The 13675-nt window shown below is 45.1% G+C and overlaps 1 protein-coding gene across 1 annotated transcript in view; it reads left to right on the forward strand.

Moving 5' to 3' along the window:
* The window catches only part of iav (transient receptor potential cation channel subfamily V iav), a 106591-nt gene that overhangs the window by 77064 nt on the left and 15852 nt on the right, over positions 1-13675 (forward strand). The window contains exons 11-13 of the mRNA XM_070082816.1: positions 5-180; positions 7717-7933; positions 10474-10635. Coding sequence (XP_069938917.1) covers positions 5-180; positions 7717-7933; positions 10474-10635 — 555 coding nt within the window. The remainder of the gene's footprint in view (positions 1-4; positions 181-7716; positions 7934-10473; positions 10636-13675) is intronic.

Here is a 13675-nt window from a genome sequence, read left to right on the forward strand (position 1 = left end):
TTAGGCCGGCAACGCTCCCAAGGCTATCTTCATGGTGGCCAACCTGCTGATCATGCTGGTGGTGCCCTGCCGCGTTGTTTACTTCTTCAAGCCGGAGATGGTGGTACTCAGGGCCCTGGAGGACGAACTCCTCTCCTACGCTGTGGCTGGGTCCTGGTTCATGCTGATGTTCTTCGCTGGGTGAGTTGTGTGTCGATTGAGCTGTTCCTGACGGGTGAATGTTCTTGTGGGAAGAGTGTTTCTGATAGATGAATGTTCGTGTTGGAAGAGTGTTCCTGATGGATGAATGTTCGTGTTGGAAGAGTGTTCCTGATGAATGAATGTTCGTGTTGGAAGAGTGTTCCTGATGGATGAATATTCTTGTTGGAAGTCTTCCTGATGGATGAATGTTCTTGTTGGAAGAGTGTTCCTGATAGATGAATGTTCTTGTTGGAAGAGTGTTCCTGATGGATGAATGTTCGTGTTGGAAGAGTGTTCCTGATGGATGAATGTTCGTGTTGGAAGAGTGTTCCTGATGGATGAATGTTCTTGTTGGAAGAGTGTTCCTGATGGATGAATGTTCTTGTTGGAAGTGTTCCTGATGGATGAATGTTCGTGTTGGAAGAGTGTTCCTGATGGATGAATGTTCTTGTTGGAAGAGTGTTCCTGATGGATGAATGTTCGTGTTGGAAGTGTTCCTGATGGATGAATGTTCTTGTTGGAAGAGTGTTCCTGATGGATGAATGTTCGTGTTGGAAGAGTGTTCCTGATGGATGAATGTTCGTGCTGGAAGAGTGTTCCTGATGGATGAATGTTCGTGTTGGAAGAGTGTTCCTGATGGATGAATGTTCTTGTTGGAAGAGTGTTCCTGATGGATGAATGTTCGTGTTGGAAGAGTGTTCCTGATGGATGAATGTTCGTGTTGGAAGAGTGTTCCTGATGGATGAATGTTCGTGTTGGAAGAGTGTTCCTGATGGATGAATGTTCGTGTTGGAAGAGTGTTCCTGATGAATGAATGTTCGTGTTGGAAGAGTGTTCCTGATGGATGAATATTCTTGTTGGAAGTCTTCCTGATGGATGAATGTTCTTGTTGGAAGAGTGTTCCTGATAGATGAATGTTCTTGTTGGAAGAGTGTTCCTGATGGATGAATGTTCGTGTTGGAAGAGTGTTCCTGATGGATGAATGTTCGTGTTGGAAGAGTGTTCCTGATGGATGAATGTTCTTGTTGGAAGAGTGTTCCTGATGGATAAATGTTCTTGTTGGAAGAGTGTTCCTGATGTATGAATGTTCTTGTTGGAAGTGTTCCTGATGGATGAATGTTCTTGTTGGAAGAGTGTTCCTGATGGATGAATGTTCTTGTTGGAAGAGTGTTCCTGATGGATGAATGTTCGTGTTGGAAGAGTGTTCCTGATGGATGAATGTTCTTGTTGGAAGAGTGTTCCTGATGGATGAATGTTCGTGTTGGAAGAGTGTTCCTGATGGATGAATGTTCTTGTTGGAAGAGTGTTCCTGATGGATGAATGTTCTTGTTGGAAGATTGTTCATGATGGATGAATGTTCTTGTTGGAAGAGTGTTCCTGATGGATGAATGTTCGTGTTGGAAGAGTGTTCCTGATGGATGAATGTTCGTGTTGGAAGAGTGTTCCTGATGGATGAATGTTCTTGCTGGAAGTGTTCCTGATGGATGAATGTTCTTGTTGGAAGAGTGTTCCTGATGGATGAATGTTCTTGTTGGAAGAGTGTTCCTGATGGATGAATGTTCGTGTTGGAAGTGTTCCTGATGGATGAATGTTCTTGTTGGAAGAGTGTTCCTGATGGATGAATGTTCGTGTTGGAAGAGTGTTCCTGATGGATGAATGTTCGTGTTGGAAGAGTGTTCCTGATGGATGAATGTTCGTGTTGGAAGAGTGTTCCTGATGGATGAATGTTCGTGTTGGAAGAGTGTTCCTGATAGATGAATGTTCGTGTTGGAAGAGTGTTCCTGATGGATGAATGTTCTTGTTGGAAGTGTGTTCCTGAAGGATGAATGTTCGTGTTGGAAGTGTTCCTGATGGATGAATGTTCTTGTTGGAAGAGTGTTCCTGATGAATGAATGTTCGTGTTGGAAGAGTGTTCCTGACGGATGAATGTTCGTGTTGGAAGAGTGTTCCTGATGGATGAATATTCGTGTTGGAATAGTGTTCCTGATGGATGAATGTTCTTGTTGGAAGAGTGTTCCTGATGGATAAATATTCTTGTTGGAAGAGTGTTCCTGATGGATGAATGTTCGTGTTGGAAGAGTGTTCCTGATGGATGAATGTTCTTGTTGGAAGAGTGTTCCTGATGGATGAATGTTCGTGTTGGAAGAGTGTTCCTGATGGATGAATGTTCGTGTTGGAAGAGTGTTCCTGATGGATGAATGTTCGTGTTGGAAGATTGTTCCTGATGGATGAATGTTCTTGTTGGAAGAGTGTTCCTGATGGATGAATGTTCGTGTTGGAAGAGTGTTCCTGATGGATGAATGTTCGTGTTGGAAGAGTGTTCCTGATGGATGAATGTTCTTGCTGGAAGTGTTCCTGATGGATGAATGTTCTTGTTGGAAGAGTGTTCCTGATGGATGAATGTTCTTGTTGGAAGAGTGTTCCTGATGGATGAATGTTCGTGTTGGAAGTGTTCCTGATGGATGAATGTTCTTGTTGGAAGAGTGATCCTGATGGATGAATGTTCGTGTTGGAAGAGTGTTCCTGATGGATGAATGTTCGTGTTGGAAGAGTGTTCCTGATGGATGAATGTTCGTGTTGGAAGAGTGTTCCTGATGGATGAATGTTCTTGTTGGAAGAGTGTTTCTGATGGATGAATGTTCGTGTTGGAAGAGTGTTCCTGATGGATGAATGTTCGTGTTGGAAGAGTGTTCCTGATGGATGAATGTTCGTGTTGGAAGAGTGTTCCTGATGGATGAATGTTCGTGTTGGAAGAGTGTTCCTGATGGATGAATGTTCTTGTTGGAAGAGTGTTCCTGATGGATGAATGTTCGTGTTGGAAGAGTGTTCCTGATGGATGAATGTTCGTGTTGGAAGAGTGTTCCTGATGGATGAATGTTCGTGTTGGAAGAGTGTTCCTGATGGATGAATGTTCTTGTTGGAAGAGTGTTCCTGATGGATGAATGTTCTTGTTGGAAGAGTGTTCCTGATGGATGAATGTTCTTGTTGGAAGAGTGTTCCTGATGGATGAATGTTCGTGTTGGAAGAGTCTTCCTGATGGATGAATGTTCGTGTTGGAAGAGTGTTCCTGATGGATGAATGTTCGTGTTGGAAGAGTGTTCCTGATGCATGAATGTTCTTGTTGGAAGAGTGTTCCTGATGGATGAATGTTCTTGTTGTAAGTGTTCCTGATGGATGAATGTTCGTGTTGGAAGAGTGTTCCTGATGGATGAATGTTCTTGTTGGAAGAGTGTTCCTGATGGATGAATGTTCGTGTTGGAAGAGTGTTCCTGATGGATGAATGTTCGTGTTGGAAGAGTGTTCCTGATGGATGAATGTTCTTGTTGGAAGAGTGTTCCTGATGGATGAATGTTCGTGTTGGAAGAGTGTTCCTGATGGATGAATATTCGTGTTGGAAGAGTGTTCCTGATGGATGAATGTTCGTGTTGGAAGAGTGTTCCTGATGGATGAATGTTCTTGTTGGAAGAGTGTTCCTGATGGATGAATGTTCGTGTTGGAAGAGTGTTTCTGATGGATGAATGTTCGTGTTGGAAGAGTGTTCCTGATGGATGAATGTTCTTGTTGGAAGAGTGTTCCTGATGGATGAATGTTCGTGTTGGAAGTGTTCCTGATGGATGAATGTTCTTGTTGGAAGAGTGTTCCTGATGTATGAATGTTCGGGTTGGAAGAGTGTTCCTGATGGATGAATGTTCGTGTTGGAAGTGTTCCTGATGGATGAATGTTCTTGTTGGAAGAGTGATCCTGATGGATGAATGTTCTTGTTGGAAGAGTGTTCCTGATGGATGAATGTTCGTGTTGGAAGAGTGTTCCTGATGGATGAATGTTCGTGTTGGAAGAGTGTTCCTGATGGATGAATGTTCGTGTTGGAAGAGTGTTCCTGATGGATGAATGTTCTTGTTGGAAGAGTGTTCCTGATGGATGAATGTTCGTGTTGGAAGAGTGTTTCTGATGGATGAATGTTCGTGTTGGAAGAGTGTTCCTGATGGATGAATGTTCTTGTTGGAAGAGTGTTCCTGATGGATGAATGTTCGTGTTGGAAGTGTTCCTGATGGATGAATGTTCTTGTTGGAAGAGTGTTCCTGATGTATGAATGTTCGTGTTGGAAGAGTGTTCCTGATGGATGAATGTTCGTGTTGGAAGTGTTCCTGATGGATGAATGTTCTTGTTGGAAGAGTGTTCCTGATGGATGAATGTTCGTGTTGGAAGAGTGTTCCTGATGGATGAATGTTCGTGTTGGAAGAGTGTTCCTGATGGATGAATGTTCGTGTTGGAAGAGTGTTCCTGATGGATGAATGTTCGTGTTGGAAGAGTGTTCCTGATGGATGAATGTTCGTGTTGGAAGAGTGTTCCTGATGGATGAATGTTCTTGTTGGAAGTGTGTTCCTGATGGATGAATGTTCGTGTTGGAAGTGTTCCTGATGGATGAATGTTCTTGTTGGAAGAGTGTTCCTGATGGATGAATGTTCTTGTTGGAAGAGTGTTCCTGGTGGATGAATGTTCGTGTTGGAATAGTGTTCCTGATGGATGAATGTTCGTGTTGGAAGTGTTCCTGATGGATGAATGTTCGTGTTGGAAGAGTGTTCCTGATGGATGAATGTTCTTGTTGGAGGAGTGTTCCTGATGGATGAATGTTCGTGTTGGAAGAGTGTTCCTGATGGATGAATGTTGGTGTTGGAAGAGTGTTCCTGGTGGATGAATGTTCGTGTTGGAAGAGTGTTCCTGATGGATGAATATTCATGTTGGAAGTGTTCCTGATGGATGAATGTTCGTGTTGGAAGAGTGTTCCTGATGGATGAATGTTCTTGTTGGAAGAGTGTTCCTGATGGATGAATGTTCGTGTTGGAAGAGTGTTCCTGATGGATGAATGATCGTGTTGGAAGAGTGTTCCTGATGGATGAATGTTCGTGTTGGAAGAGTGTTCCTGATGGATGAATGTTCTTGTTGGAAGTGTTCCTGATGGATGAATGTTCTTGTTGGAAGAGTGTTCCTGATGGATGAATGTTCTTGATGGAAGAGTGTTCCTGATGGATGAATGTTCTTGTTGGAAGAGTGTTCCTGATGGATGAATGTTCGTGTTGGAAGAGTGTTCCTGATGGATGAATGTTCTTGTTGGAAGAGTGTTCCTGATGGATGAATGTTCTTGTTGGAAGAGTGTTCCTGATGGATGAATGTTCGTGTTGGAAGAGTGTTCCTGATGGATGAATGTTCGTGTTGGAAGAATGTTCCTGATGGATGAATGTTCGTGTTGGAAGAGTGTTCCTGATGGATGAATGTTCTTGTTGGAAGAGTGTTCCTGATGGATGAATGTTCTTGTTGGAAGAGTGTTCATGATGGATGAATGTTCGTGTTGGAAGAGTGTTCCTGATGGATGAATGTTCGTGTTGGAAGAGTGTTCCTGATGGATGAATGTTCGTGTTGGAAGAGTGTTCCTGGTGGATGAATGTTCTTGTTGGAAGAGTGTTCCTGATGGATGAATGTTCGTGTTGGAAGAGTGTTCCTGATGGATGAATGTTCTTGTTTGAAGAGTGTTCCTGATGGATGAATGTTCTTGTTGGAAGAGTGTTCCTGATGGATGAATGTTCGTGTTGGAAGTGTTCCTGATGGATGAATGTTCTTGTTGGAAGAGTGTTCCTGATGGATGAATGTTCGTGTTGGAAGAGTGTTCCTGATGGATGAATGTTCTTGTTGGAAGAGTGTTCCTGATGGATGAATGTTCTTGTTGGAAGAGTGTTCCTGATGGATGAATGTTCGTGTTGGAAGAGTGTTCCTGATGGATGAATGTTCTTGTTGGAAGAGTGTTCCTGATGGATGAATGTTCGTGTTGGAAGAGTGTTCCTGATGGATGAATGTTCTTGTTGGAAGAGTGTTCCTGATGGATGAATGTTCTTGTTGGAAGTGTTCCTGATGGATGAATGTTCTTGTTGGAAGAGTGTTCCTGATGGATGAATGTTCTTGTTGGAAGAGTGTTCCTGATGGATGAATGTTCGTGTTGGAAAAGTGTTTCTGATGGATGAATGTTCTTGTTGGAAGTGTTCCTGATGGATGAATGTTCTTATTGGAAGAGTGTTCCTGATGGATGAATGTTCTTGTTGGAAGAGTGTTCCTGATGGATGAATGTTCGTGTTGGAAGAGTGTTCCTGATGGATGAATGTTCTTGTTGGAAGAGTGTTCCTGATGGATGAATGTTCTTGTTGGAAGAGTGTTCCTGATGGATGAATGTTCGTGTTGGAAGTGTTCCTGATGGATGAATGTTCTTGTTGGAAGAATGGTCCTGATGGATGAATGTTCGTGTTGGAAGAGTGTTCCTGATGGATGAATGTTCTTGTTGGAAGAGTGTTCCTGATGGATGAATGTTCTTGTTGGAAGTGTTCCTGATGGATGAATGTTCGTGTTGGAAGTGTTCCTGATGGATGAATGTTCTTGTTGGAAGTGTTCCTGATGGATGAATGTTCGTGTTGGAAGAGTGTTGCTGATGGATGAATGTTCTTGTTGGAAGAGTGTTCCTGATGGATGAATGTTCTTGTTGGAAGTGTGTTCCTGATGGATGAATGTTCTTGTTGGAAGTGTTCCTGATGGATGAATGTTCTTGTTGGAAGAGTGTTTCTGATGGATGAATGTTCTTGTTGGAAGAGTGTTCCTGATGGATGAATGTTCTTGTTGGAAGAGTGTTCCTGATGGATGAATGTTCGTGTTGGAAGAGTGTTCCTGATGGATGAATGTTCTTGTTGGAAGAGTGTTCCTGATGGATGAATGTTCTTGTTGGAAGAGTGTTCCTGATGGATGAATGTTCTTGTTGGAAGAGTGTTCCTGATGGATGAATGTTCGTGTTGGAAGAGTGTTCCTGATGGATGAATGTTCTTGTTGGAAGAGTGTTCCTGATGGATGAATGTTCTTGTTGGAAGAGTGTTCCTGATGGATTAATGTTCGTGTTGGAAGAGTGTTCCTGATGGATGAATGTTCTTGTTGGAAGTGTTCCTGATGGATGAATGTTCTTGTTGGAAGAGTGTTCCTGATGGATGAATGTTCTTGTTGGAAGTGTTCCTGATGGATGAATGTTCTTGTTGGAAGAGTGTTCCTGATGGATGAATTTTCGTGTTGGAAGAGTGTTCCTGATGGATGAATGTTCTTGTTGGAAGTATTCCTGATGGATGAATGTTCTTGTTGGAAGAGTGTTCCTGATGGATGAATGTTCTTGTTGGAAGTGTTCCTGATGGATGAATGTTCTTGTTGGAAGAGTGTTCCTGATGGATGAATTTTCGTGTTGGAAGAGTGTTCCTGATGGATGAATGTTCTTGTTTCCTTACACCTGTTGTCCTGTTCACCTAGCAGCAAATAGGTACCTGGGTGTTAGTCGACTGGTGTGGGTCGCATCCTGGGGGACAAGATTAAGGACCCCAATGGAAATAAGTTAGACAGTCCTCGATGACGCACTGACTTTCTTGGGTTATCCTGGGTGGCTAACCCTCCGGGGTTAAAAATCCGAACGAAATCTTATCTTAATCTTATCTTAACTCCTCCTTCATCTGCCTCCCGCAGCGCCCTGAAGCTGACAGGACCGTTCGTGGTGATGATTTACAAAATGATAACGGGTGACATGTTTACCTTCTCCATCATCTACTTCATCATGTTACTCGGCTTCTCCGAGGCTTTCTTCTTCCTCTACAAGAGCCCCAAGCAAGACAGTGGCAGCAAGTACGCCACTTACGGCACTACCTGGATGGCACTCTTCCACATGACTCTTGGCGATTATGACGTGAGTGCCTCTCTTCCTCTTCTCTTCCTTCTTTCTCTTCTTTTACCATTACTCTTCTACACCTCACCTTTCCTTGTTCCACTACACTACTCTCTACATCCTTTCTTTTCCGTCTTTTCCTCAGCTCAAACTGAGATTTTTACCTTATTTTCGGACAGCACAAATCAGAATTCTAATCCACTTTCGCTCAGCCCAGTTTAGGATTTTGTTAGATTTATTTTTCAGTCTTAAACTACGATAATATGTGACCACAGAGCCATATTTTCCATCTTTATTTCCTCTGGTATCAAGAAGCACCATCAAGCCACCGTCACGAAGCACCATCAAGCCACCGTCACGAAGCACCATCAAGCCACCGTCACGAAGCACCATCAAGCCACCGTCACGAAGCACCATCAAGCCACCGTCATGAAGCACCATCAAGCCAGCGTCACCAAGCACCATCAAGCCACCGTCACCAAGCACCATCAAGCCACCGTCACGAAGCACCATCAAGCCACCGTCACGAAGCACCATCAAGCCACCGTCATGAAGCACCATCAAGCCACCGTCATGAAGCAACATCAAGCCAGCGTCACCAAGCACCATCAAGCCAGCGTCACCAGACACCGTCCACCCAGCATCAGTACAATCACTGGTCTGAGATGCTGCCTCTCATCCCCCACACTCGGAGTAGTGATGCTTTATTTATCGTTTACTTAGCTTCAGATACTTCTAAAACATATCCTCCTATTTTTCTTCCTCCTCCTCATTCTCATTCCCTCCTTCACCTCCTCCTTCATGCAAGTCTCCTCTTCCATTCGCCTCTCTTCATTTCCCTTCATTTATGTAAACATAATCGAGTTAAAAACATTCAGTTAATTATTGTTTTTAACACTATATCGTTATTCAATATTACTTCTGTTTGAGTAAATGTAAATACATAAATATTCCACCCAGTGTCACAGGTATTAAGAACTTACTTTAAACTCTATCTTAGTCACTGAATCAAACCTGGACAAATATCTTAACTGTTGGATCTCACCATCAGCCAGTTTACACACAGTTTACCCTACCACACCGTGGTTAGCTCGACTACAAGCTTAGGTCGACTACACTGGTTAGGTCGACTACACTGAAGTTACGTCGACTACACCGTGGTTAGGTCGACTACATCGTGGTTAGGTTGACTACACTGGTTAGGTCGACTACACTATGGTTAGGTCGACTATAAAGTGATTAGGTCGACTACACAGTGGTTAGGTCGACCACACTATGGTTAGGTCGACTACACTGGTTAGGTCGACTACACCATGGGTGTAGTCGACTACACAGTGGGTGTAGTCGACTACACAGTGGGTAGGTCGATTATACCGTGGTTAGGTCGACTATTCGGTGGTTAGGTCGACTACATCGTGGTTAGGTTGACTTATGTGGTTAAGTCGACTATACTGTGGGTAGGTCGACTATACCTTGATTAGGTCGACTACACATTGGTTAGGTCGAATACACTGTGGATAGATCAACTACACCATACTTAGGTCGACTACGCCGTGGTTAAGTCGACTACACTGTGGTTAGATCGACCACACAGTGGTTAGGTCGACTACACCGTGGTTAGGTCGACTACACCGTGGTTAAGTCGACTACACTGTGGTTAGATCGACCACACAGTGGTTAGGTCGACTACACTGTGGTTAGGTCGACTACACCATGGTTAGGTCGATTGCACCGTGGTTAGGTTGATTACACCGTGGGTAGGTCGATTATAACGTGGTTAGGTCAACTACACAGTGGTTAGGTCGACTACACCGTGATTAAGTCGACTATACTGTGGTTAAGTCGACTACACAATAGTTAGGTCGACTACAGCGTGGTTAGGTCGACTACGGCGTGGTTAGGTCGAATACACCATGCTTATGTCGACTACACGGTGGTTAGGTCGACTACACAGTGATTAGGTCGACTACACCATGGTTAGGTCGACTGTACCGTGGTTAGGTTGATTACACTGTGGGTAGGTCGATTATAACGTGGTTAGGTCGACTACACCGTGGGTAGGTCGACTACACAGTGGTTAGGTCGACTACACCGTGTTTAGGTCGACTACACCATTGTTAGGTCGACTATACCGTGGTTACGTCGACTCCACCGTGGTTAGGTGGACTGTTCTGCACTTAGGTCGACTACACCGTGGGTAGGTCGACTACACTGTGGGTAGGTCGACTATACCGTGATTAGGTCGACTACACAGTATTTATGTCGCCTACATTGTGGTTAGGTCGACTACACAGTGGTTAGGTCGACTACACTGTTGGTAGGTCGACTATACAATGGTCAGGTCGACTATACCGTTATGTCGACTACACCGTGGGTAGGTCGACTATACCGTTTTTAGTTCAACTACACCGTAGTTAGGTCGACTATACCGTGCTTAGGTCGACTACACCGTTAGTAGGTCGACTACACTGTGGGTAGGTCGACTACACCGTCGTTAGGCTGACTATATTCTTGTTCACCGTGGTTGCAGTGGTAATAACTCTTGTTCACTATGTTTACAGTACGCAGGGATGAACTTGAACATCTACAGCGCCATGAGCAAGTTCGTCTTCCTGGTATTCACCATCATGCTGCCAATCATGTTGTTAAACATGCTTATAGCCATGATGGGTAATACCTATAGCACCGTCATCTCTATGTCGGAGAAGGAATGGGTCAAGGCGGTGAGTTTTTTGTTCTGTCTCTCGATAGGTAAATAGACAGATATATACACCTGGAGTATATCATAGGTCATGCAGAGAGAGTGGTCCTGGAACACATCGGTGAGACTGGCCGTAATTATGAAACTCAGATTATCGAAAGCGAAAAAGATCATTTTTTTTATGGACAAGAAAAGCGCAGAGTGGGCCTGTTGCCTCCTGGCTCTCTTAAACTTCCCCTCTCCGCTTCAGTTGCAACCTTGCAACATTGCATAGCTCCTGATGACGCACTGAGAAGTGTGAAAGTACTTGAGCTAAAGATTTCCACCCCCCCTCCTGTGGCTTGTCTGCGAATATTTGCACACACACACACACACACACACACAGTGGAGTGGAGACAGTGTAGTGGGTCACAAGCGCCAGGCTCCGAGGATCTTAGTGCTTTTAGGGCGTGTTTTAGCAGCTAGAAGCATCCAGTGTTAGTGACAACGTCAGTGAACAACCCTACAAGTGATAACCAATGTATTAGAAAAAATAAATAAAGTTAAGGCGAGAGAAAGCCTGAAATTATACAACAAAATTTTAAAGTGCCAGTTCGTTGAGGCCTAGTGGGCACCTGTTGCCACATTGTTACATATATACAAAGTACAAAGCGAGTGACTAAAGAGAAAAGACCAAATAGAATTAAGAGAGGGTGGTAACGACAAAATGTGATGTATCACACAGCGTGAACAAGCTAGCCAGAAAGGGGATATATATATGTATACATAAATATATATAAGCAGAGGTGGTGGCAGCAGTAGGCCTGAGGGAGTAGGCCGCCATAACAGGTTGGGTGTCATCACAAATAAGTAGGGTACTTACCAAAAGTGGAGTGAAAATTATAAAAGTAGCAGTATACAAGTGATAAGCGTGGTAAATGAGGACTCAAAAGGGCAAGAGATAAGTATAGCCGAAGAAGTCAGAGGCGGAAGGGCGAGGTGTACGAGTCATCATACAACGAGCATCGTACAGCGAGCATCGTACATCAGGCATCTGGATGGACGTCCCCTCTGAGTAACGTACAAATCTCACTTGTTTGTGGTGGCGGGAAGTCTGAGGGTAGAACCGGCCCGGCGGACACTGGTAGCTGGCTATCTTTAACCCTGCTCCAGGGCGATTATCATACACAAAACACCTAGCAGTAGTAGGAAGATAAAATTTGTAGGAGCAAGGACTAATGGGACTACAGCCCTGACAACAGTCTCGAGAGATAATGTTTTAGGACACAAAGACAGTACAATCTGAGAAGCAAGTATTGGGTACACATGTAGTAAAAAGGTAGTGAAAGAGTGACTTGTTTACACGCTAGTATTATAATTATTAGAACTACTCGCAGTGTTAAATGTATCTCATTAGTATTACGGGTACACAAAAGTGAGTTGTATTTCTGGGACATATAAACAACTGACGTGCCCACACACACACACGAACGCGCGCACACACATACACACTGCGGGCCGGGAGCTGGGTCTCGACCCCTGAAACCACATCTAGGTGAGTACACACGACAGTGATCGGTTGGAATCTGACCGCCCCACCCACAGACCCCCCACAGACCCTCACTCCCTACTTTTCTTCCCTCGCTCCCCCTACTCGATCCCTCCACCTCCTCTCCCTCTCTCCCTCTCTCTCTCACTCACTCTCTCTCTCTCTCTCTCTCTCTCTCTCTCTCTCTCTCTCTCTCTCTCTCTCTCTCTCTCTCTCTCTCTCTCTCTCTCTCTCTCTCTCTCTCTCTCTCTCTCTCTCTCTCTCTCTCTCTCTCTCTCTCTCTCTCTCTCTCTCTCCCTCTCCCTCTCTCTCTCTCTCCTCTCTCTCCTCTCTCTCCCTCTCTCTACCTCTCTCCCTCTCTCCCTCTCTCTCCCTCTCTCTCCCTCTCTCTCTCTCTCTCTCTCTCTCTCTCTCTCTCTCTCTCTCTCTCTCTCTCTCTCTCTCTCTCTCTCTCTCTCTCTCTCTCTCTCTCTCTCTCTCTCTCTCCCTCTCTCCCTCTCTCCCCTCTCTCCTCTCTCCCTCTCTCCCTCTCTCCCTCTCTCTCCCCTCTCTCTCTCCCCTCCCCTCTCTCTCTCTCTCTCTCTCTCTCTCTCCTCTCTCTCCCTCCTCTCAGCCCTCTCTCTCCCTCTCCCCCCTCCCTCTCTCTCCTCTCTCCCTCTCTCTCCCTCTCTCTCCCTCTCTCCCTCTCTTCCTCTCTCTCTCTCTCTCTCTCGCTCCCTCTCTCTCTCTCTCTCTCTCTCCTGCTCTCTCTCTCTCTCTCCTGCTCTCTCTCTCTCCCTCTCTCTCCCTCTCTCCCTCTCTCTCCCTCTCTCTCCCTCTCTCTCTCTCGCTCCCTCTCTCTCTCTCTCTCTCCCTCTCTCTCCCTCTCTCCCACTCTCTCTCTCTCTCGCTCCCTCTCTCTCTCTCTCTCCCGCTCTCTCTCTCTCCCACTCTCTCTCTCTCTCTCTCTCTCTCTCTCTCTCCCCTTCTCTCTCTCTCTCTCTCTCTCTCTCTCTCTCTCTCTCTCTCGCTCTCCTCTCTCTCTCTCTCTCCGCTCTCCTCTCTCTCCGCTCTCTCTTTCTCTCTCTCTCTCCCCTCTCTCTCTCCCTCTCCCCTCTCTCTCTCTCCCTCTCTCTCTCTCCCTCTCTTTTCTTTTTTTTTTCTCTCCTCTCTCTCTCTCTCTCCCTCTCTCTCTCCTCCTCTCTCTCTCCTCTCTCTCTCCCTCTCTCTCTCCCTCTCTCTCTCCCTCTCTCTTCCTCTCTCTCTCCCTCTACTCTCTCTCCCCACTCCCTCTCTCTCTCCCTCTCTCTTTCCCTCTCTCTCTCCCTCTCTCTCTCCCTCTCCCTCTCTCTCTCCCTCCTTCTCTCCCTCTCTCTCTCCCTCTCTCTCTCCCTCCATCTCTCCCTCTTTCTCCCTTTTTCTTTCCCTCTTTTTACACAGGGTTTGACAAGGTTAAGGATCCCTAGCTTTATTGACAAGCTATTTACAGGTTAAGGATTCCTAACTTTATTGACAAGCTAAGAGCTGTTACCTACATCAGCTCATTTGAAAGTTT

The sequence above is a fragment of the Cherax quadricarinatus genome, chromosome 8, assembly GCF_038502225.1.
Source record: "Cherax quadricarinatus isolate ZL_2023a chromosome 8, ASM3850222v1, whole genome shotgun sequence".
Taxonomy (NCBI): Eukaryota; Metazoa; Arthropoda; class Malacostraca; order Decapoda; family Parastacidae; genus Cherax; species Cherax quadricarinatus.